The sequence below is a fragment of the Rhinoraja longicauda genome, chromosome 12 (assembly GCF_053455715.1).
Source record: "Rhinoraja longicauda isolate Sanriku21f chromosome 12, sRhiLon1.1, whole genome shotgun sequence".
NCBI classification, from domain to species: domain Eukaryota; kingdom Metazoa; phylum Chordata; class Chondrichthyes; order Rajiformes; family Arhynchobatidae; genus Rhinoraja; species Rhinoraja longicauda.
Genome location: NC_135964.1, coordinates 53,447,575 through 53,472,746, shown reverse-complemented (window position 1 = coordinate 53,472,746; position 25,172 = coordinate 53,447,575). Strand labels below are relative to the sequence as shown.

The following is a 25,172-nucleotide window of genomic DNA, read 5'->3' as shown; positions in this document are numbered from 1 at the left end:
ATTGTGATCATGGCTGATCATCCACAATCACTAACCCGTGCCTGCCTTCTCCCCGTATCCCTAGATTCCACTAGTCCCTAGAGCTCTATCTAACTCTCTTTTAAATCCATCCAGTGAATTGGCCTCCACTGCCCTCTGTGGCAGAGAATTCCACACATTCACAACTCTCTGGGTGAAAAGGTTTCTTCTCATCTCAGCTTTAAATGGCCTCCCCTTTATTCTTAGACTGTGTGGCCCCTGGTTCTGGACTCCCCCAACATTGGGAACATTTTTCCTGCAAATAGCTTGTCCAGTCCTTTATAATTGTATACGTCTCTATAAGATCCCCTCTCATCCTTCTAAATTCCAGCGAATACAAGCCCAGTGTTTCCAATATTTCCTCGTATGACAGTCCCGCCATCCCGGGGATTAACCTGGTGAACCTACGCTGCACTGCCTCAATAGCAAGGATGTCCTTCCTCAAATTAGGAGACCAAAACTGCACACAGTACTCCAGATGTGGTCTCACCAGGGCCCTGTACAACTACACACAATACTCCAGATGTGGTCTCACCAGGGCCCTGTACAACTGCACACAATACTCCAGATGTGGTCTCACCAGGGCCCTGTACAACTGCACACAATACTCCAGATGTGGTCTCACCAGGGCCCTGTACAACTGCACACAATACTCCAGATGTGGTCTCACCAGGGCCCTGTACAACTGCACACAATACTCCAGATGTGGTCTCACCAGGGCCCTGAACAACTGCATTCTGGATGATCAGCCATGATCATATTGAATGGCGGTGCTGGCTCGAAGGGCTGAATGGCCTACTCCTGCACCTATTTTTCTATGTTTCGATCATTCTGTCTTGTCGTTGGTTTTGACTCATCTTTGATGTGAAGTTTGCAGCTATAATCACGTCGTAACAATTTTGTTTTTGCTTCCAGTTGCTGTGTCGCCTGATACTGAAGGAGCTTCGCATTTTGGGCCCAAAGACGACTGAGATTGAGTAAGTTCTATCTCTTTTGGCGTTGTACTGGACCATTGTACTGGAACATTGGGGACAGGACCAGAGGAGGTAGTTGAGGCTGGGACTATCCCAACGCTTAAGAAACAGTTGGACAGGTACATGGATAGGACAAGTTTGGAGGGATATGGACCAAGAGCAGGCAGGTGGGACTAGGGTAGCTGGGACATGTTGGCCAGTGTGGGCGAGTTGGGCCGAAGGGCCTGTTTCCACACTGTATCACTCTGTGACTCTATGAAGGGCCTGTTTCCACACTGTATCACTCTGTGACTCTCTGACTCTATGTACAGTTGGATGGTTGTAACCAGCTGACGTCTGCAGAAGATGCAAGTGCAGATGCTGGAATCTTGAGCAGAAACTCCAAGTGCTGGAATAGTTGACATTCACAAGTTATAGGAGTAGAATGAAGCCATTCGGTCCATCAAGTCCACTCCGCCATTCAATCATGGCGGAGTAAACCTCTGACTCCTAATCCCATTTTCCTGCCTTCTCCCGATAACCCCATGACACCTTGACAACTTCTTGACAAGAAGTTGTCTATCTCTGCCTTAAAAATATCCACTGACTTGGCCTCCACAGCCCTCTGTGGCAATGAGTCCCACAGATTCACCACCCTCTGACTAAAGAAGTTCCTCCTCACCTCCTTTCTAAAAGAGCGCCCTTTAATTCTGAGGCTGTGCCCTCTGGTCCTAGACTCTCCCACTAGTGGAAACATCCTCTCCACATCCACTCTATCTGGCAGGTGCCGGAATTGTGGCACGGTGGCGCAGCGGTAGAGTTGCTGCTTTACAGCGAATGCAGCGCCGGAGACTCAGGTTCGATCCTGACTACGGGCGCCGTCTGTACGGAGTTTGTACGTTCTCCCCGTGACCTGCGTGGGTTTTCTCCGAGATCTTCGGTTTCCTCCCACACTCCAAAGACGTACAGGTATGTAGGTTAATTGGCTGGGCAAATGTAAAAATTGTCCCTAGTGGGTGTAGGATAGTGTTAGTGTGCGGGGATCGCTGGTCGGCACGGACCCGGTGGGCCGAAGGGCCTGTTTCTGCGCTGTATCTCTAAATCTAAAAAAATCTAAAAATCCAGGCCTTTCACTATTATGTCAGTTTCAATGAGGTCCCCCCCTCATCCTTCTAAACTCCAGCGAGTACAGGCCCAGTGCCCACAAACGCTCATCATAGGTTAACCCACTCATTCCTGGGATCGTTCTTGTAAACCTCCTCTGTACCCTCTCCACAGCCAGCACATCCTTCCTCAGTAATGGGGCCCAAACTGTGGGTCAGGCAGCATCTGTGGAAGGAATGGAGAGAAGACATTTAGGGACGGGACCCATTGACGGGACCCAATCCTTCAGGGATTGTTGCTCGGAACCATTATCAGTGGTGTAAGCACATTATGCCTGGTCATCGGCAGTCACTGGAAGCGAGTGTGACTGTCCTCTCCATAGGGTGGGACTCCTGTGCGTGGCTTTGTTTAACGTGGGGAGACTGGTGCACAGACAGCCACCACACGGTCCTTGACAGATCTGGGTCAGGATCCAGTCGCGTGGAGTCCAAGACCACCGGGGACCCTTTTCCGCTGCGGCCTTCATCCATCCGCCTTCCCAGCCGTTGTGACGCTCCACTAAAGTCAGCCGCCATCCTCCCTCCGCCTGTTCCACCGTTGAGGTCTTGGTTGGATCGCTCTTTGTCAGGGACCTCCCTCCCCCTCGACCTTACCCCCATGGGTGACCCTACCAGGAGCGTAGCTCCAGACGGCATCGCTCTCAGGGTCTCAGGGCCACACGAGCTTCTCCACCACCACAAAGTGACAAGCCACGGAGTAGAGGCAGGGAATGGAGGGAGATGGACCACGTGCAGGCAGAGGACATTAGTTTGACCCATGGTGTTTGGTACGGACATTTTGGACTGACAGGCCTGTTTCAGTCTGACGAAAGGTCCCGACCCAAAACGTCACCTATCCATGTTCTCCACAGATGCTGCCTGACCCGCTGAGTTACTCCAGCACTCTGTCTTTTTTTTTGTAAAACAACTGTAAACTTGTAAACCAACACCTGCAGTTCCTTGTGTCTCCTCTGCTCTGTCCCATGTTCAGTTTAGCTGATAAAATTGAAGCTAGGTTGGAAAGTAGCCCAATGAAGATGCAAAGAGTTAGAGGAAGGTGCATGAATGGGTTAACAGGGTGCTGACTGTGTGGGCAGGCAGGGAGGTGCATGAATGGGTTAACAGGATGCTGACTGTGTTGGCAGGCAGGCAGGGAGGTGCATGAATGGGTTAACAGGATGCTGACTGTGTGGGCAGGCAGGGAGGTGCATGAATGGGTTAACAGGGTGCTGACTGTTGGCAGGCAGGCAGGGAGGTGCATGAATGGGTTAACAGGGTGCTGACTGTTGGCAGGCAGGGAGGTGCATGAATGGGTTAACAGGGTGCTGACTGTGGGCAGGCAGCGTACCCTGCTGGGAAGGATGGAAATCATTCATTTTCGTTGTAAGACGGGGAATCGGTTGTGGATTTGAGTCTTGCATAGATCATGGAGGAACAGCAACCAGTTAACACGGTGCAAGGGTCTTTACCGCCACTTAGGGGCGGCACTGTGGCGCAGCGGTAGAGTTGCTGCCTGACCGCGCTTGCAGCGCCGGAGACCCGGGTTCCATCCCGACTACGGAGTTTGTACGTTCTCCCCGTGACCTGCGTGGGTTTGTAGGTCTTATGTTGAAAGACTGGAGCGACTAGGCTTGTATACACTGGAATTTAGAAGGATGAGAGGAGATCTTATCGAAACGTATAAGATTATTAAGGGGTTGGACACGTTAGAGGCAGGAAACATGTTCCCAATGTTGGGGGAGTCCAGAACCAGGGGCCACAGTTTAAGAATAAGGGGTCAGCCATTTTGAACGGAGATGAGGAAAAACTTTTTCAGTCAGAGAGTTGTGAATCTGTGGAATTCTCTGCCTCAGAAGGCAGTGGAGGCCAATTCTCTGAATGCATTCAAGAGAGAGCTAGATAGAGCTCTTAAGGATAGCGGAGTCAGGGGGTACGGGGAGAAGGCAGGAACGGGGTACTGATTGAGAATGATCAACCATGATCACATTGAGTGCTGGCTCGAATGGCCGAATGGCCTCCTCCTGCACCTTGGCTTGGTGCATGTTTACATTGTCCCCAGTGTGTGTAGGATAGTGTTAGCGTGCGGGGATCGCTGGTCGGCGCGGACTCGGTGGGCCGAAGGGACTGTTTCCGCGCTGCATCTCTAAACTAAACCGAACTAAACTAAATTGGAGAGCCTAAGGGTGAAAATATATCGCTCTGATCATATAGTTGTGACAGGAAGGGCGATTAATGGCAGTCTTGCTCCATGAATTATCCCTGCAACATTATAGGCAATGTCATACATATCTATTTTCTTGTGGCAGCGAATCATTTTCACAAATTCAGTGTCGCGGCGGGTGGAGCTGCTGCCTCACAGCGCCAGAGACCCGGGTTCGATCCTGACCTCGGGCGCTGTCTGTGTGTGTGGAGTTTGCACGTTCTCCCCGTGACCGCGCGAGTTTCCTCCGGGTGCTCCGGTTTACTCCCACATCCCAAAGACGTGCGGGTTTGTGGGTTAATTAACCCTCTGTAAATTACCCCCTAGTGTGTGGGGAGTGGATGAGAAAGTGGGATAAGGTGGAACTAGTGTGAACGGGCGATCGCTGGTCGGCACGGACCCAGTGGGCCGAAGGGTCTGATTCTGTGCTGTAACTGTAAACTAAAGAATGACTAGGTGTGTGGGAAAGAACTGCAGATGCTGGTTTAGATCGAAGGTAGACACAAAATGCTGAAATAACTCAGCGGGACAGGCAGACAATAGACAATAGGTGCAGGAGGAGGCCATTCGGCCCTTCGAGCCAGCACCGCCATTCAATGTGATCATGGTTGATCATTCTCAATCAGTACCCCGTTCCTGCCTTCTCCCCGTACCCCCTGACTCCGCTATCCTTAAGAGCTCTATCTAGCTCTCTCTTGAATGCATTCAGGGAATTGGCCTCCACTGCCTTCTGAGGCAGAGAATTCCACAGATTCACAACTCTCTGACTGAAAAAGGTTTTCCTCATCACCGTTCTAAATGGCCTACCCCTTATTCTTAAACTGTGGCCCCTGGTTCTGGACTCCCCCAACATTGGGAACATATTTCCTGCCTCTAACGTGTCCAACCCCTTAATAATCCTATACGTTTCGATAAGATCCCCAGGCTCTCGACCCGAAACGTCACCCATCCCTTCTCTTCAGAGATACTGCCTGTCCCGTTGAGTTACTCCATCTTTTTGTGTCTATCTTCGGTTTAAACCAGCACCTGCAGTTCCTTCTTACACATGAAGTGCGGATGGATTAGTTTGGTGGTGAAACATGGAACTGCAAATGCTATTTTACCAATGAAAGACACAAAGTGCTGGAGTAACTCAGCGGGTCAGGCCGCATCCCTGGAGAGACACAAATAGGTGAATTTTCAGGTCAGAGCCCTTCTTCAGACTGGAGGATTCTTACTGTAGACTAAGTCCTGGAGGTGGAGGCGATGGAACGAGGAACGTTGGCAACGGGTCTGAAGAATGGTTATATTTAGTTTGGAGATACAGCGCGGAAATGGGCCCTTTTGGCCCAATGAGTCTGTGCTAACCAGGGACCCTCACATATTAACACGATCCTACACACACTGGGGACAATTCACAATGACACCAAGCCAATGAACCTGCTAACCTACACGTCTTTGGAGTGTGGGAGGAAACCGGAGCACCCGGAGAAAACCCACGCAGGTCACAGGGAGAACGTGCAAACTCCGTACGGACAGCACCCGTAGTCGGGATCGAACCCGGGTCTCTGGCGCTGTGAGGCAGCAACTCTACCGCTGCGCCGCCGTGCTAAGAGATCATGGGGTCCAAGTGCATAACTCACTGAAAAGTGGCCACACGTGTAGATGGAGCAGTAATTAAAGCTTACAGTACACTTGCCTTCATTGGTCAGGGCATTGAGAAAGAGTCAGGATGTCATGTTGCAGCTTTATAGAAGTCATAGAGTCACAGAGTGACACAGTGTGGAAACATGCCCTTCATAGAGTCACAGAGTGATACAGTGTGGAAACAGGCCCTTCATAGAGTCACAGAGTGATACAGTGTGGAAACAGGCCCTTCATAGAGTCACAGAGAACGTGTGAACTCAATAGACAATAGACAATAGGTGCAGGAGGAGGCCATTCGGCCCTTCGAGCCAGCACCGCCATTCAATGTGATCATGGCTGATCATTCTCAATCAGTACCCCGTTCCTGCCTTCTCCCCATACCCCCTCACTCCGCTATCCTTAAGAGCTCTATCCAGCTCTCTCTTGAATGCATTCAGAGAATTGACCTCCACTGCCTTCTGAGGCAGAGAATTCCACAGATTCACAACTCTCTGACTGAAAAAGTTTTTCCTCATCTCAGTTCTAAATGGCCGACCCCTTATTCTTAAACTGTGGCCTCAGTGCGGACAGCCCCCGTAGTCAGGATGGAACCCGGGTCTCTGCGCTGTGAGGCAGCAGCTCTACCCGCTGCACCACCGTGCTGCCTCTGTTGCTGTGGAAATAACCGGGGGACATGGCTGGGGGCAATAATTGACCTTGTTGACACACTGACGTTCTGACACGTTGACTAATGGTTTTCCTGGTTCCACAGGTTGAAGGAACACTGATGAAGGTTTGAAGGAGGAGCTTTGTGACAGGCCTACCTCACTCACGCACTGCCACTGAAGAAGCATATTTGCACAACACTGGAGACGGGGCGGGCACGTGACTGCCCGGTGCCCCTTGGCTTGGACTGGCATCTCTATTCACACACCGGCCTCAGAGAGGACTGCCTCAGCCACGGGATCACGTGATGCCTTCCCTTTGATCCCCGCCTGGAATAAGTGCCTTTGTAGACGGCTAGAGACAACCCCGCTTATCTATGAGGGGCAGAAGAACTGCAGATGCTGCTTAACACATAAAAAGACACAGAGTGCTGGAGTAACTCAGCGGGTCAGGCAGCATCTGTGGAGAACATGGATAGGTGACGTTTCACATCAGGACCGGTCTGAAGAAGGGTCCCGATCCGAAACGTCACCTATCCATGTTCTCCACAGATGCTGCCTGACCCGCTGAGTTACTCCAGCACTCTGTGAAACGTCACCTATCCATGTTCTCCACAGATGCTGCCTGACCCGCTGAGTTACTCCAGCACTCTCTGTGTCTCTCTATGGTTTTGTGACTGGGTTTGGAAGGATGGACATTGAGGAACACGCTGCCTTGGTTCAGGCACTGAGCATCAGTATGACCTGTGCACATCCATCTCCTCAGGACAGTGTCTCCTAGGGTTGCCAACTGTCCCTTATTAGCCGAGACATCCCGTATTTTGGGCTAAATTAGTTTGTCCCGTATGGGACCGCCCTTGTCCCGTATTAGGCCCGCGGGCCGCTGTCGGCCGGGACAGTGTAGGCTATCGGAGCGTTTTCGCCTAATGGAGGTTGTGTAGCAACCCGCCTCCCGGCCCGGGCGGCCGCCATTGGTGGAACGGGAGCACGTGGCCGCTGGCTGGGTGAGGTCACGTGGGGCGCGGGGCGGTGACGTCACCTTGTCCCGTATTTGGGAGTGAGATAGTTGGCAACCCCTAATGCCTCCTGCTAATGACCCTAGACAGGGCCACACTGGTCAGACTGTCACTGTTACCTGCATACACATTATGCCAGTACAAACAAGCTCATATCTGCAGGTCAGGGTTTGTTGCTGTTTGTGTGCTGGCCACGTAACTTAATATCTCAAATATTGCGTTAAACTCTTTGCAAATTATTAATCTGGAGTGGGGTGGGTATTTTTAAAAGTGTGGTGACATTTTGGGAAAACTTAATGTCAGAAATGTAAGCAATGCACCGACAATGAAAATGTTGACCTTTGGAGTAACTGCAATGAGTCCGTCGTTAGAGGCGGGTGGAGGAGCCTGCCTGGTCATGAGAGGAATAGATCGGGTAGATGCTCAGAGTCTCTTGCCCAGAGTAGGGGAATCGAGGACCGGAGGACATAGGTTCAAGGTGAAGGGAGAAAAGATTTAATAGGAACCTGAGGGGTAACTTTTTCCACACAGAGGGTGGTGGGTGTGTGGAACGAGCTTCCGGAGGAGGTAGTTGAGGCTGGGACTATCCCAACTTCTAAGGAACAGGTACGTGGATAGGACGGGTTTGGAGGGATACGGGCCAAACATGAGCAGGTGGGACTAGTGTGGATGGGACGGTGTGGGCATGTTGGGCCGAAGGGCCTGTTTCCACGCTGTATCACTGACTGTGGTCGGCGGTGGGGCGGTCGATACGGGTTGCGTGGGAGCTGGAGGGATGGGCGTGGGGGGACTGCCGTGGGTGGAGGGGGGGCAGAACATAGGGGGACCTGGCGTCCTTTATATGGCGACTATTTACATACGTTGGGGATGAAAGTGAAGAATTTCACTGGGACTTGCTTGTCACGTGACAATAAATTTTTCATTCAATAGACAATAGACAATAGGTGCAGGAGGAGGCCATTCGGCCCTTCGAGCCAGCACCACCATTCAATGTGATCATGGCTGATCATCCACAATCAGTACCCCGTTCCTGCCTTCTCCCCATACCCCCTGACTCCGCTATCCTAAAGAGCTCTATCTAGCTCTCTCTTTAATGCATTCAGAGAATTGGCCTCCACTGCCTTCTGAGGCAGAGAATTCCACATTAATTGAATAAACTATTTCAGAGGCAAGTGGGACTGGAAATGTCTACTAACCTTCATGCCCATTTGTGAATTGCTGTGTCGAGATCTTTAGGATTGTATTTATCATTCATTCAGGTTTCTCATGTACACGTTGTGAGATTCTTACAAAGGTGTCAGTGATTGGGAGCACTTATGGTGCATCATTATCACATCGGCGGTCACTGGAAACGAGTGTGACTGTCCTCTCCATAGGGTCGGACGCCTGTGCGTGACTTTGTTTAACGTGGGGAGACTGGTGCACAGACAGCCACCACACGGTCCTTGACAGATCTGGGTCAGGATCCAGTGGCGTGGAGTCCAAGACCACCGGGGACCCTTTTCCGCTGCGTCCTTCATCCATCCGCCTTCCCAGCCGTTGTGACGCTCCACTAAAGTCTGCCGCCATCCTCCCTCCGCCTGTTCCACCGTTGAGGTCTTGGTTGGATCGCTCTTTGTCAGGGACCTCCCCCTCGAACTTACCCCCATGGGTGACCCTACCAGGAGCGTAGCTCCAGACGGCATCGCTCTCAGGGTCTCAGGACCACACGAGCTTCTCCACCACCACAAGGTGACAACCCACGGAGAAGTGAAAAGAGAGTGCATACACACACTCACACACAAGGTTTAGTTTAGAGATACAGCGGGGAAACAGGCTCGTCAGCCCACCGAGTCCGCATCGACCAGCGATCCCCAGCACACTAACACGATGCTACAAAATAGGTTTACAATTTACACACGATTCTCTAGCAAAGCCAATTAACCGACAAACCTGTATTTCTTTGGAGTGTGGGAGGAAACCAGAGCACCAGTAGAAAACCCACGCAGGTCAGGGGGAGAACGTACAAAATCCGTACAGACTGCACCCGCAGTCAGAAATTAAATTGGGTCTCTGGCGCCGTGAGGCAGCAACTCAATCGCTACTCAATCGCTATGCCCCTGTGCTGCTCCTATATGCGCGGGATATATCCCCGATCTTCCAATCTACCTCGTTGAGCCTCTCGCAATTTTTTAATCTGCACTTTCTCTGTAGCTGTAACAGTATATTCTATACTGTATTTTCTCTTTTCGCTAACTTGTGCACTCACGTACTTTATGATTCACTTCTCTACATCGGAGAGACCAAGCACAGGCTCGGCGATCGTTTCGCTCAACACCTTCCAGGCTCAAAACCTATTTCTACTCCCTAGCGTTTGAGGCCCTCTGAGGGGGCGCTGTGAACTGTTTATGTATGTGCTGTTATGTTTGTGTGCCATTGTATGTTCGTTTCTTAGTACCTGAACTGATGTACAGCACTTTGGTCAACGTAGGTTGTTTTTAAATGTGCTATACAAATAAAAAAGACTTGACTTGACCTCCGCTCAGTCCGCCTTAACCAACCTGATCTCCCGGTGGCTCAGCACTTCAACTCCCCCTCCCATTCCCAATCTGACCTTCCTGTCCTGGGCCTCCTCCATTGTCAGAGTGAGGTCCAGCACAAATTGGAGGAACAGCTCCTCATATTTCACTTGGGCAGCTTACACCCCAGCGGTATGAACATTGACTTCTCTAACTTCAAGTAGCCCCTGCTTTCACTCTCTCTCCATCCCCTCCCCCTTCCCAGTTCTCCCACCAGTCTTCCTGTCTCCGACTACATCCTATCTCTGTCCCGCCGCCCTCCTCTGTCATCAGTCTGAAGAAGGGCCTCGACCAGAAACGTCGCCCATTCCTTCTCTCCAGAGATGCTGCCTGACCCGCTGAGTTAGTCCAGCATTTTGTGATACATTAAGAGCTCTATCTAGCTCTCTCTTGAATGCATTCAGAGTATTGGCCTCCACTGCCTTCTGAGGCAGAGAATTCCACAGATTTACAACTCTGAGTGAGAAGGTTGTTCCTAATTTCCGTTCTAAATGGCCTACCCCTTATTCTTAAACTGTGGCCCCTGGTTCTGGACTCCCCCAACATTGGGAACATCGTTCCTGCCTCTAGCGTGTCCAATCCCTTAATAATCTTATATGTTTCGATAAAATCCCCTCTCATCATTTCTAAATTCCAGTGTATACAAGCCTAGTCGTTCCAGTCTTTCAACATATGACAGTCCCGCCATTCCGGGAATTAACCTGGTGAACCTACGCTGCATGACCTCAATAGCAATAATATCCTTCCTCAAATTTGGAGACCAAAACTGCACACAGTACTCCCTGTGTGGTCTCACTAGGGCCCTGTACAACTGCAGAAGGACCTCTTTGCTCCTATACTCAACTCCTCTTGTCATGAAGGCCAACATGCCATTAGCTTTCTTCACTGCCTGCTGTACCTGCATGCTTCCTTTCAGTTGAAGAAATGTTTAAAACACTCCCTGACACTGGAATGAAGGAAGACTATAAGAAAGCTGTTGATGCATTGAACGGTCATCATGTGGTGGTGGCGAATGCTACATTTCAACGCCATTTATTCCGCAAAACAAAACAGGGAGAGGGCGAGACTGTCGGCTCAATTTGTGACGAGACTCAGACAGGTGTCTGTGGGATGCAAATATGTGGCTGCTGATGTGGACGACTAGATATTGGATCAGGTTGTTCAGCATTGCAGGTCAGACAAGCTCAGGAGAAGGCTGCTAGAGAAAGGGGGTGAGTTAAACCTTAATGAAGCTTTGTCGATGGCAGAGGCACTGGGAGCTGTTGAGGGACAATTTCACAGCATGAAATTGAAAGATTCCAAGACTGGGCAAGTTAACTGGCTGTCCTACGATAGACCAAGTAGTAAGCCTGTACGTGAGACTGAGTGTTACAGGTGTGGCAACAAGGATCACACATATATATATATATATATGTCAAAATATATGTGAACTGTTTATGTATGTGCTGTTATGTTTGTGTGCCATTGTATGTTCGTTTCTTAGTACCTGAACTGATGTACAGCACTTTGGTCAACGTGGGTTGTTTTTAAATGTGCTATACAAATAAAATTGACTTGACTTGACCTCCGCTCAGTCCACCTTAACCAACCTGATCTCCCGGTGGCTCAGCACTTCAACTCCCCCTCCCACTCCCAATCTGACCTTTCTGTCCTGGACCTCCTCCATTGTCAGAGTGAGGTCCAGCACAAATTGGAGGAACAGCATCTCATATTTCACTTGGGCAGCTTACACCCCAGCGGTATGAACATTGACTTATCTAACTTCAAATAACCCTTGTTTTCCCTCTCTCTCCATCCCCTTCCCATTCCCAGTTCTCCCACCAGTCTTCCTGTCTCCGACTACATCCTATCTCTGTCCCGCCCCCTCCCCTGTCATCAGTCTGAAGAAGGGCCTCGACCCGAAACGTCGCCCATCCCTTCTCTCCAGAGATGCTGCCTGACCCGCTGAGTTACTCCAGCATTTGGTGTCTACCTTCGGTGTAAACCAGCGTCTGCAGTTTTCTTTCCTACGTTATGATTTGACTGGATTGTGGCATGACGATGAGTCATGATAATGATATACAAATATCTTGGCCTTTGCATCAGCGGACTTGGAGGTCTGATGGTGTGTGCGTCGTGTCGGCCGAGGCAGGAGGCCACGGTCAGCAGAGCCATGATCACCAGGGACTCATTTAATTTACTGCATTAATTTATTATTTGTGTTATTTGTTGTCTATTCTGTTTTGTAGTTTAGCACAATCTGCAGGCGTTGCCACTTCCATTTCACTGCACATCTTGCACATGTGTGGGACAAATAAAGTTGACTTGACTTAATAAACATAGAGACAGAGGAATGTAACCTGTAAATGTTGTGCCAGTGTCACTATTCCACATCAGAGGCGTCGATGTGACATTGGCCACGAGGATATCTTGGGTTTTGAATCCATGGCTACCAGCTGGACAAAGGTTAGAAGAAGGTCATAATGGCGGTCGCTGGAGCTGATTTCTTAGCGCTTGGCGGAGTTCCACACTGCGGTCCGACGGGTGAAGCGAGTGCCGTCAGCGGGAAGTGGAACGCTTGGCTGGAGGGATTCGAGGTCTACGCCGACAGCCACGGCCTCTTTCTCGATGAGAGTACGCCGGGGCAGAAGGTGGAGTGGAGAACGTAGCTTCTCTTCACCGCGGGGCTAGCGGTTCAATAGACAATAGACAATAGGTGCAGGAAGAGGCCATTCGGCCCTTCGAGCCAGCACCGCCATTCATTGTGATCATTGCTGATCATTCTCAATCAGTACCCCGTTCCTGCCTTCTCCCCATACCCCCTGACTCCACTATCCTTAAGAGCTCTATCTAGCTCTCTCTTGAATGCATTCAGAGAATTGGCCTCCATTGCCTTCTGAGGCAGAGAATTCCACAGATTCACAACTCTGAGTGAAAAAGTTTTTTATAATCTCCGTTCTAAATGGTCTACCCGTTATTCTTAAACTCTGGCCCCTGGTTCTGGACCCCCCCAACATTGGGAACATGGTTCCTGCCTCTAGCATGTCCAATCCCTTAATAATCATATGTTTTGATAAGATCCCCTCTCATTCTTATAAATTCCAGTGTATACAAGCCTAGTCACTCCAGTCTTTCAACATATGACAGTCCCGCCATTCCAGGAATTAACCTAGTAAACGCCCTCAATAGCAAGAATATCCTTCCTCAAATTTGGAAAGCAAAATTGCACAGAGTACTCCAGGTGCGGTCTCACTAGGGCCCTGTACAACTGCAGAAGGACCTCTTTGCTCCTATACTCAACTCCTCTTGTCATGAAGGCCAACATGCCATTAGCTTTCTTCACTGCCTGCTCTACCTGCATGCTTCCTTTCAGTTGAAGAAATGTTTAAAACACTCCCTGACACTGGAATGAAGGAAGACTATAAGAAAGCTGTTGATGCATTGAACGATCATCATGTGGTGGTGGCGAATGCTACATTTCAACGCCATTTATTCCGCAAAACAAAACAGGGAGAGGGCGAGACTGTCAGCTCAATTTGTGACGAGACTCAGACAGGTGTCTGTGGGATGCAAATATGTGGCTGCTGATGTGGACGACTAGATATTGGATCAGGTTGTTCAGCATTGCAGGTCAGACAAGCTCAGGAGAAGGCTGCTAGAGAAAGGGGGTGAGTTAAACCTTAATGAAGCTTTGTCGATGGCAGAGGCACTGGGAGCTGTTGAGGGACAATTTCACAGCATGAAATTGAAAGATTCCAAGACTGGGCAAGTTAACTGGCTGTCCTACGATAGACCAAGTAGTAAGCCTGTACGTGAGACTGAGTGTTGCAGGTGTGGCAACAAGGATCACATATGTATATATATATATGTCAAAAATATATGTGAACTGTTTATGTATGTGCTGTTATGTTTGTGTGCCATTGTATGTTCGTTTCTTAGTACCTGAACTGATGTACAGCACTTTGGTCAACGTGGGTTGTTTTTAAATGTGCTATACAAATAAAATTGACTTGACTTGACTTGGGGAAAGGTGTTACAAAATGCTGGAGTAACTCAGCAGGTCAGGCAGCATCTCGGAGAGAGGGAATGGGTGACGTTTCGGGTCGAGACCCTTCTTCTGACTGGGGGAAGATGCGTGTTGTTCTGCAAAAGGTAGAACACGTAGGAAGTGTGGAGACTAAGGCCATTTTGCAAAGGAAGGCCAGGGACAAGAGAAGTGATTACAACAAGTGTGAATCTTCCAAGGCAAGGGAGAAAGGGAAGCACAGTGACAAGATAGACAGACCGTGGCAGAAAAACAAGGGTCACATCTGTCACATAGAAGGTGATTTCGGAAGTGATGAGGACAGTGATGAACCTGGTGTGCAGGCTGTTAAAAGGAATTATCAGTTTGCATTGAATGATAGTGAAGAAAGCCAATGTAATGTTGGCCTTCATAACAAGAGGAGTTGAGTATAGGAGCAAAGAGGTCCTTCTGCAGTTGTACAGGGCCCTAGTGAGACCGCACCTGGAGTACCGTGTGCAGTTTTGGTCTCCAAATTTGAGGAAGGATATTCTTGCTATTGAGGGCGTGCAGCGTAGGTTTACTAGGTTAATTCCCGGAATGGCGGGACTATCATATGTTGAAAGACTGGAGCGACTAGGCTTGTATACACTGGAATTTAGAAGGATGAGAGGAGATCTTATCGAAACGTATAAGATTATTAAGGGGTTGGACACGTTAGAGGCAGGAACCATGTTCCCAATGTTGGGGGAGTCCAGAACCAGGGGCCACAGTTTAAGAATAAGGGGTAGGGCATTTAGAACGGAGATGAGGAAAAAAAAATTCAGTCAGAGAGTTGTGAATCTGTGAATTTGCAGAGCAAAGTGTGGTGGCCAGGTGGTGAGAGAGATGCCGAAAAATTCACCAAGACCTGCCACGGATGCCAAATCACAAGCAGGAGCAACCCACCACAACCAATTAGAAGTACAAAGTGGCCAACAGGACCATGGGTTGACGGAGTGTTGACTTTCTTGGACCACTTCCAACAGGTGAATCAATTATGGTTGTGGTGGACTAGATTTTTCTTTTAGATTTAGAGATACAGCGCGGAAACAGGCCCTTCGGCCCACCTAGTCCGCGCCGCCCAGCGATCCCCGCACACTAACACTATCCTACACACACTAGGGACAATTTTTACATTTTACCCAGTTAATTAACCAACATACCTGCACGCCTTTGGAATGTGGGAGGAAACCGAAGATCTCGGAGAAAACCCACGCAGGGCACGGGGAGAACGTACAAACTCCGTACAGACGGCGCCCGTAGTCAGGATCGAACCTGAGTCTCCGGCGCTGCATTCGCTGTAAGGCAGCAACTCTACCGCTGCGCCACCGTGCCGCCCTTAAGCATGTACTATGAGTAGTCAGTGATGAAGTCAACCGCGGCAGAAAAGACTGTACAGGCATTAGCAGAGATTTTCGCCAGACACGGGTTGCCTGTTACGTTGTGCTCCGACAATGGGCCACAGTTTGTTTCCCTGGGCATTTGCCGAGTACATGAGAATCACAGGCATCCATCATCACAAGGTGACTCCTCAATGGCCCCAAGCTAACGGAGAATTAGAAAGACAAAACCAGTCCATAGAGAAGAGGATACGAATTGGCCACTCCTAAGGGAAATACTGGAAGGAGGCACTGCTAGCATACGTAGCATATGCAAAATGGATAGGACAGGTTTAGAGGGGTATGGGCCAAAAGCGGGCAGGTTGGACAAGTGTAGATGGGACATGTTGGCCAAGGTGGGCAAGTTGGGCCGAAGGGCCTGTTTCCTCGCTGTAATACTCTATTACTAGTGTAGATGGGACCTGTTGGCCGGTGTGGGCAAGTTGGGCCGAAGGGCCTGTTTCCATGCTGTATCACTCTATGACTCTAAGTTGCCCCTCTGTGGGGAGGGGGGGGGGGGGGGGGGGGTGGGGGGGGGATGATGGGGGTTGGAAAGAAACAACACTAGGGTGAATGTTGGATTTATGTGAATGGGTGGTGATGGTCAGTACGGACTCGAAGGGCCGGTTGTCCTTCACTGTATTTCTCTGGGCCTCAATGGATAAGAAATGTTTAGAGGAATATTGGCCAAAAGCCAACAGGTTGGACTACCATAGATGGGGCCTTTTGGTTCGGCGTGGGCAAGTTGGGTCAAATGTCCTGCATGACTCTGTGACTCTTAACACATTAATAATCAGTAATGCTGGGTGGGAAGACCAAAAACTGAAGCCTGTTGTGCATTTGGAACAAAGTCCGTAATGGATCACAGTTGATGAAGTTGTAGGTATCACAAACTGCTGGAGTAACTCAGCGGGTCAGGCAGCATCTCAGGGGAGAAGGAATGGGTGACGTTTTGGGTCGAGACCCTTCTTCAGACTGGCAGTGCCTCCTGTAGATCCCTTTGATGATGGGGAGGTCAGTACCCGTGATGGACCAGGCAGTGCCCACTGCTCCCTCTAGATCTCTCCGTTGCTGGACGTTTATGTCTTCCACTGAAGTGTGGCAGCGTTCCATGTTTTTGCTAACACGTGGCATCCAGGAACACTAAGCAATGAAGTAATGTCTGGGACTAACTGCCCTTGTTTTGTGGTTTCAATGCGGTTAGCAAGGTATAAACCTGTTGTGTGGGGTAGAGTTCTCCTCGGTTGGAGCTCTCACTTGTCCTGTCTAATTGCTTCTTGAACAGCTGGGAAGAAACTGTCTCTATCCATGTTCTCCACAGATGCTGCCTGACCCGCTGAGTTACACAAATACACTGTGTCTTTTGTTTGTTGTAAAGCAGCATTTGTAGTTCCTTGTGTCCACAATCCTACAAGGTTGTTTTCCATTTTGTGTTTCTGTTCCAGAATTTGATTGCAAGTGGGAGGCGGGGCAAGAGTTATTCCCACATTAGAATCGACCGGGGCGTGCAGTCATTGGCAGCGAGATGAAGACCCTGTTGCTTCTCTTCACTTTGTTCTCCATCGCCAGGCTTCGAACTTTCACCAAGTGTGAACTGGCCCACGTCTTTCAAGGATACGGGCTGGGTGGCCTTCGAGGCTACAGGTTGGAAGACTGTGAGTGTTATGGCTACACAGGTGCTGGATGTTTTTAACCAGGTTCAGGAACAGCGTCTACCCCTTGACCTGCTGGCATTTGTGTGCAGTCAATAGACAATAGACAATGGACAATAGACAATAGGTGCAGGAGGAGGCCATTTGGCCCTTTGAGCCAGCACCGCCATTCAGTGTGATCATGGCTGATCATTCTCAATCAGTACCCCGTTCCTGCCTTCTCCCCATACCCCTGACTCCGCTATCCTTAAGAGCTCTATCTAGCTCTCTCTTGAATGCATTCAGAGAATTGGCCTCCACTGCCTTCTGAGGCGGAGAATTCCGCAGATTCACAATTCTCTGACTGAAAAAGTTTTTCCTCATCTCCGTTCTAAATGGCGTACCCCTTATTCTTAAACTGTGGCCCCTTGTTCTGGACTCCCCCAACATTGGGAACATGTTTCCTGCCTCTAACGTGTCCAACCCCTTAATAATCTTATACATTTCGATAAGATCCCCTCTCATCCTTCTAAATTCCAGTGTATACAAGCCTAGTCGCTCCAGTCTTTCAACATACGACAGTCCCGCCATTCCAGGAATTAACCTAGTAAACCTACGCTGCACGCCCTCAATAGCAAGAATATCCTTCCTCAAATTTGGAGACCAAAACTGCACACAGTACTCCAGGTGCGGTCTCACTAGGGCCCTGTACAACTGCAGAAGGACCTCTTTGCTCCTATACTCAACTCCTCTTGTTATGAAGGCCAACATTCCATTGGCTTTCTTCACTGCCTGCTGTACCTGCATGCTTCCTTTCAGTGACTGATGCACTAGGACACCCAGATCACGTTGTACGTCCCCTTTTCCTAACTTGACACCATTTTTTAATTTGATCTGATGGAATAGCATGCAGCTTTTACTTTAGTTTAGATTAGAGATTCAGCGCGGAAACAGGCCCTTCGTCCCACCGAGTCCGCACCTACCAGCGATCCCCGCACACTAACGCTATCCTACACACACTGGGGTCAATACCTGACTGCGGGTGCTGTCTGTGTGGAGTTTGTGGGATAGTGCTCGTCTACAGGGTGATCAACAAAGATTTGGTGGGCCAAAGAGATTGTTTCCTCGCTGTATAATTTTAGTCTAAAGTCTAAAGCTAGGGTACTGTCCGATCCCACTCTACCCCATGTTGTACTGTTGTTTAAGAAGAGCAGCAAGGATCAGACTGGGACCCACAGACCAGTGAGCCGGACGTTCGTGTTGGGGAGACACAACATGTTGGAGTAACTCAGCGGGTCAGGCAGCATCTCTGGAGAACATAGAGGTGTACAAAACCATGAGGGGAATAGATCGGGTCGACGCACAGAGTCTCTTGCCCAGAGTAGGGGAATCGAGGACCAGAGGACATAAGTTCAAGGTGAGGGCGTGCAGCGTAGGTTCACCCGGTTAATTCCCGGAATGGCGGGACTGTCATATGTTGAAAGACTGGAGCGACTAGGCTTGCATACACTGGAATTTAGAAGGATGAAAGGAGATCTTATCGAAACGTATAAGATTATTAAGGGGTTGGACACGTTAGAGGCAGGAAGCGTGTTCCTAATGTTGGGGGAGTCCAGAACCAGGGGCCACAGTTTAAGAATAAGGGGTAGGCCATTTAGAACTGAGATGAGGAAAAACTTTTTCAGTCAGAGAGTTGTGAATCTGTGGAATTCTCTACCTCAGAAGGCAGTGGAGGCCAATTCTCTGGATGCATTCAAGAGAGAGCTAGATAGAGCTCTTAAGGATAGCGGAGTCAGGGGGTATGGGGAGAAGGCAGGAACGGGGTACTGATTGAGAATGATCAGCCATGATCACATTGAATGGCGGTGCTGGCTTGAAGGGCCGAATGGCCTCCTCCTGCACCTATTGTCTATTGTCTATTGAAGGGGAAACGATTTAATAGGAATCCGAGGGGTAACGTTTTCACACAGAGGGTGGTGGGTGTATGGAACGAGCTGCCAGAGGAGGTAGTTGAGGCTGGGATGATCCCATCTTTGAAAAAACAGTTAGACAGGTACATGGATAGGACGGGTTTGGAGGGTTATGGACCAAGCGCAGGCAAGTGGGACTAGGGTTACCTGGGACATTGTTGGCCGGTGTGGGCGAGTTGGGCCGAAGGGCCTGTTTCCACACTGTATCACTCTGTGACTCTATGCCATTTCTTGCCCTTTGTTTTAGCGGTGTGCTTGGTGCAATGTGAAAGTGGGTTCAAGACTGATGCTGTGGGGCGCAGCTGGGGAAATGGTCGAGTTTCCACGGATTACGGACTGTTCCAGATCAACAGTCCCTGGTGGTGTGACGATGGACAGATGAAACATTCACGAAATGGTTGTGGACAACCCTGCAGTCGTGCGTGAGATGTCCGATCATTAATTCCAAGCTCCGTTAGATTTCACTCCTGGATTTTGCTCGCCACTTGCTGGTTTCCCCGGCTCTGTCCGTGGGCGGCACGGTGGCACAGCGGTAGAGTTGCTGCCTTGCAGCGCCAGAGACCCGGGTTCAATCCTGACTACGGGTGCTGTCTGTACGGAGTTTGTACGTTCTCCCCGTGACCTGCGTGGGTTTTCTCCGGGTGCTCCGGTCTCCTGCCACACTCCAAAGACATCGAAACATAGAAACGTAGACAATAGACAATAGTGCAGGAGGAGGCCATTCGGCACTTCGAGCCAGCACCACCATTCACTGTGATCATGGCTGATCATTCTCAATCAGTAACCCATTCCTGCCTTCACCCCATACCCCTTGATTCCACTAGCCCCTAGAGTATCTAACTCTCTCTTAAATCCATCCAGTGATTTGGCCTCCACTGCGCTCTGTGGCAGAGATGTGCAAGTTTGTAGGCTAATTGGCTTGGTATAAATGTAAATTGTCCCATGTGTGTATAGGATAGTGTTAATGTGTGGGGATCGCTGGTTGGTGTGGACCCGGTGGGCTAAACTAAAACGAAACTGTTACACTATAATGCACTATAATGCTGAGAACTATATTCTACACTCTGCATGACAAAATATCATAATGCAACATGTAATCTCAAGTACGTTGTGTTTTCGATTGATAACAGATGTATTCTCTGCACAGTCATATAGTCATTCAGTGTGGAAACAGGCCCTTTAGCCCAACTTGCCCACACTGACCAAGATGCCCCATCTACACTAGTCCCATCTGACCAAGATACCCTAGTCCCACCTGCCTGCGTTTGGCCCATTTCACCTCTAAACCTTTTCTATCCATATACCTCTCCAAATGTCTTTTAAATGCTGTTATAGTCCCAGCCTCAACTACCTCCTCCGGCAGCTCGTTCCATACACCCACCACCCTCTGTGTGAAATATTGCCCCTCAGGCTCCTATTAAATCTTTTCCTTCTCACCTTAAACCTATGTCCTCTAGTTCTTTAGTAAAAGACTCTGTGCACTTAAAGTCATCGAGTCAGAGAGTGATACAGTGCGGAAACAGGCCCTTCGGCCCAACTTGCCCACAACAGCCAACTTGCCCCATCTACACTAGTCCCACCTACCTGCGTTTGGTCCATAACCCTCCAAACTTGTCCTATCCATGTACCTGTCCAACTGTTTCTTAAACGATGGGATAGTCCCAGCCTCAACTACTTCCTTTGAAAGCTCGTACGTTACACCCACTACCCTCTTTGTGAAAAAGTTACCCCTCAGATTCCTGTTAAATCTTTTCCCCTTCATCTTGAACCTATGTCCTCTGGTCCTCGATTCCCCTACTCTGGGCAAGAGACTCTGTGCATCTACCCGATCAATTCCTCTCATGATTTTGTAGACCTCTATAAGATCTCCCCTCATCCTCCTGCGCTCCATGGAATAGAGACCCAGCCTGCTCAACCTCTCCCTGTAGCTCACACCCTCTAGTCCTGGCAATATGTTCTCCACAGATGCTGCCTGACCCGCTGAGTTACTCCAGCACTCTGTGTCTTTTTGTTTCCCCCTCTAAACCTTATCCTATCAATCTACCTGTCCAAATGACGTTTAAATGTTGATATTGTGGCTGTCACAATGTATTTGCCTCCCATCTATGGACAAGTAGAGAAGGAGGAGGGCGGAGGGGGGGGGGGATTACGCAGTTCGGGGTGAGGTGTGTTTGGGGAGATGTGAGTACCGTTGCCAACTGTCCCGTATTAGCCGGGACATCCCGTATTTTGGGCTAAATTGGTTTGTCCCGTACGGGACCGCCCGTCCCGTATTAGGCCCGGGGGCCGCTGTAGGCCGGGACATTGTAGGCCCAGACACTGTAGGCCCGGACACTATAGGCCCAGACACTGTAGGCCCGGGGGCCGCTGTAGGCCCGGACATTGTAGGCTAACGGAGTGTGTTCGGGGAGTGGGGCCGAGTGTGTTCACCTAATGGAGGTCGCCTAGCAACCCCCCACTGGCCCGGGCGGCCGCCATTGGTGGAGCGGGAGCACGTGGCCGCTGGCTGGGTGAGATCACGAGGGGCGCGGTGCGGTGACATCACCTTCTCCCGTATTTGGGAGTGAGATAGTTGGCAACCCTAGGTGGAGGTATCAATGTTTCAACTAATTCTGTCCTGGTACTTTCTACCTGTAGACTTTATGGACGATAACATTGCAGATGATATCAGATGTGCAAAGAGGGTGGTCAGGGAACCACAAGGAATGAATGCCTGGTACGTTTAAACATGCTGTGGCATCTGTGGTTTTCTGTTTATATGTAAATCAGGAGTCAAGAGTCAGGAGTGTTTTATTGCCATATATGTCCTAGATAGAACAATGACGTTCTTACTTGCAGTTCTTAAGTGATAGGAGAAGAATTAGGCCACTCGGCCCATCAAGTCTACTAGGCCATTCAATCATGGCTGTTCTATCTCTCCCTCCTAACCCCAATCTCCTGCCTTCTCCCCATAAACCCCTGACACCCGCACTAATCAAGAATCTAGCTATCTCTGCCTTACAAAATATCCAAAGTCCCGCCCCCTCCCCTGACATCAATCTGAAGAAGGGTCTCGACCCGAAACGTCACCCATTCCTTCTCTCCCGAGATGCTGCCTGACCCGCTGAGTTACTCCAGCATTTTGTGTCTGCCTTCGATTTTAACCAGCATCTGCAGTTTTTCTCCTACACAGGAATAGGATAGTTTTCGAGGGGATATGGGCCAAGCGCAGGCAGGTGGGACTAGTGTAGATGGGACATGTTGGTCGGTATGGAGTTGGGCAGAAGGGCCTGTTTCCACGCTGAATCACTCTGTGACTACAAGCACATTCTCAGTCCTCATGGGGAACTAAGGGTGACATTGCGGAGATACTTAAAACTTATTTATCCAAAGGCACAAATGGGAGCAGTGTAGACAGGGCATGTTCATCAGGTCATAGGTGATAGGAGTAAAATTAGGCCATTCGGCCCATCAAATCTACTCCGCCTTTCAATCGCGGCTGATCTATCTCTCCCTCCCAACCCCATTCTCCTGCCTTCTCCCCATAACCCCTGACACCCGCACTGATCAACAATCTATCTATCTCTGCTTTAAAAATACCCACTGACTTGTGGCCTCCACAGCTTTCTGTGGCAATGAATCCCACAGATTCACCACCCTCTGACTAAAGATATTCCTCCTCATCTCCTTTCGAATCATCCCTGGGATCATTCTCGTAAACCACCTCTGGACCCTCTCCAATGCCCCTTCCTCAGATACGGGGCCCAAAACTGCCCACACTGCCAACGCATTGTAGGTTTTCCATAGATTCACCACCCTCTGACTAAAGAAATTATTCCTCATCTCCTTCGTAAAGGAACGTCCTTTAATTCTGAGGCTGTGCCCTCTAGTCCTAGACTCTCCTACTAGTGGAAGCATCCTCTCCACATCCACTCTATCCAGGCCGCTCACTATTCAGTAAATTTCAATGAGGCCCCCCCTCTCATCCATCTAAACTCCAGCGAGTACAGGCCCAGCGAGTACAGGCCCAGCGAGTACAGGCCCAGAGAGTACAGGCCCAGCGAGTACAGGCCCAGCGAGTACAGGCCCAGCGAGTACAGGCCCAGCGAGTACAAGCCCAGCTAGTACAGGCCCAGCGAGTACAGGCCCAGCGAGTACAGGCCCAGCGAATACAGGCCCAGCGAGTACAGGCCCAGCGAGTACAGGCCCAGCGAGTACAGGCCCAGCGAGTACAGGCCCAGCGAGTACAGGCCCAGCGAGTACAGGCCCAGCGAGTACAGGCCCAGCGAGTACAGGCCCAGCGAGTACAGGCCCAGCGAGTACAGGCCCAGCGAGTACAGGCCCAGCGAGTACAGGCCCAGCGAGTACAGGCCCAGCGAATACAGGCCCAGTGCCGACAAACGCTGATCATTTGTTAACCCACTCATTCCCGGGATCGTCCTCGTAAAAGTGGGGCAGGGTGGAGGAGCTGGGCAGAAGGGCCTGTTGCCACGCTGTGGAACTCTATGGCTCCAAGTGCCTGAGGCTGTTTGCAGCCCTAGTCCACTCATGATTCTCTCTCCCATTGCAGGTACGGCTGGAGGAATCATTGCCGGGGAAATCTTGACAATTATCTGCTGGAGTGCCACCTCTAGACAACAACTGGCCCCAGTGTTTGTAACCACCCTCTGGAAACAACCCCTGACCTCCGCCAGTTACTCTGCATTTCTGAAATCTCAACAAATAATCAAAGAATTAATTGATTTCCCAGAGATGTTTATTGGTGATGTTGTGTAATCATTTTCTCTGCTTTTGCCTGGTGTGGGTTTGAGTTTAGTTTAGTGCCTCGTATACAGAGGTACAGTGAAAAGCTGTTTGTTGCATGCTAACCAGTCAGCGGAAAGACTATACGTGATCACAATCGAGCCGTCCACAGTATACAGATACAGGATAAAGGGAATAACGCTTAATGCAAGATAATGTCCAGTAAAGTCAGATCAAAGATAGTCCGAGGGTCTCCAATGAAGTAGATGGTAGCTCAGGACCCCTCTCTGGTTGTGGTGGGATGGTTCAGTTGCCTGATAACAGCCGGGAAGAAACTGTCCCTGGATCTGGAGGTGTGCGTTTCCACACTTCTGTACCTTTTGCCCGACGGGAGAGGGGAGAAGAGGGAGTGGCCGGGGTGAGACTGGTCCTTGATGATGCTGCTGGCCTTGCCGAGGCAGCGTAAGGTGTAGATGGAGTCGGTGTGAGAGAGCTAGATAGAGCTCTTAAGAATACGGAGTCAGGGGGTATGGGGAGAAGGCAGGAACGGGGTACTGATTGAGAATGATCAGCCATGATCACATTGAATGGCGGCGCTGGCTCAAAGGGCTGAATGGCCTCCTCCTGCACCTATTGTCTATTGTCTATTGTCTATAAAACAGGGGCAGGCCATTCATCCCTCAAGCCCACACTACCATCCAATGTAATGATGGCCCAGACGTTAACCTGGGTAGCTTCCAACCCAACTGTTTGAACCCTGCCTCAACCTAGATCCAGTCACCCTTGCTTCCCCTCCCACCCCATCCCTCCCCCACCCTCGTTCACCGGCTAGTTTCACCGTCCTCCCGATTAATGTTACTGTCTGTATTCCTCGTTGTCATCTCCCCCTCAGCCAACAATGAACCGTTCTACATTTCATAGAAACACAGACAATAGGTGCAGGAGGAGGCCATTCGGCCCTTCGAGCCAGCACCGCCATTCATTGTGATCATGGCTGATCATTCTCAATCAGTACCCCGTTCCTGCCTTCTCCCCATACCCCTTGATTCCACCAGCCCCTAGAGCTCTATCTAACTCTCTTTTAAATCCATCGGCCTCCACTGCCCTCTGTGGCAGAGAATTAATTCCACAAATTCACAACTCTCTGGGTAAAAAAGTTTTTTCTCACCTCAGTTTTAAATGGCCTCCCCTTCATTCTTAGACTGTGTGGCCCCTGGTTCTGGACTCCCCCAACATTGGGAACATTTCCTTGATCACCGTCTGCTTTGATCTGTTGTTTTCACACCTTG

General features: G+C 49.9%; 2 protein-coding genes across 2 annotated transcripts in view; both read left to right on the top strand.

The window, feature by feature from the left end:
* Positions 1 to 6,873, top strand: part of LOC144599026 (glucose-6-phosphate exchanger SLC37A1-like) — a 73,591-nt gene extending 66,718 nt beyond the window's left edge. The window contains exons 18-19 of the mRNA XM_078409760.1: positions 934 to 995; positions 6,691 to 6,873. Coding sequence (XP_078265886.1) covers positions 934 to 995; positions 6,691 to 6,706 — 78 coding nt within the window. The 3' untranslated portion in view covers positions 6,707 to 6,873. The remainder of the gene's footprint in view (positions 1 to 933; positions 996 to 6,690) is intronic.
* A 10,212-nt stretch (positions 6,874 to 17,085) lies between these two features.
* LOC144598616 (lysozyme C, milk isozyme-like) lies at positions 17,086 to 23,774 on the top strand. The gene is made up of 4 exons (XM_078408823.1): positions 17,086 to 17,215; positions 19,409 to 19,579; positions 21,799 to 21,877; positions 23,711 to 23,774. The coding sequence occupies exons 1-4, from the start codon at positions 17,086 to 17,088 to the stop codon at positions 23,772 to 23,774; spliced, it is 444 nt and encodes a 147-aa protein (XP_078264949.1).
* The last annotated feature ends 1,398 nt before the right edge of the window (positions 23,775 to 25,172 follow it).

What these genes read in the sequence shown, in the direction of transcription:
- LOC144598616 (XM_078408823.1), top strand. Translation starts at nt 17,086, where the DNA reads ATGAAGACCCTGTTGCTTCTCTTCACTTTGTTCTCCATCGCCAGGCTT. An exon ending in AGGCTACAGGTTGGAAGACT is followed by an intron (nt 17,216 to 19,408) that starts GTGAGTGTTATG and finishes CCTTTGTTTTAG; the next exon opens with CGGTGTGCTTGGTGCAATGT. An exon ending in TTGTGGACAACCCTGCAGTC is followed by an intron (nt 19,580 to 21,798) that starts GTGCGTGAGATG and finishes TTCTACCTGTAG; the next exon opens with ACTTTATGGACGATAACATT.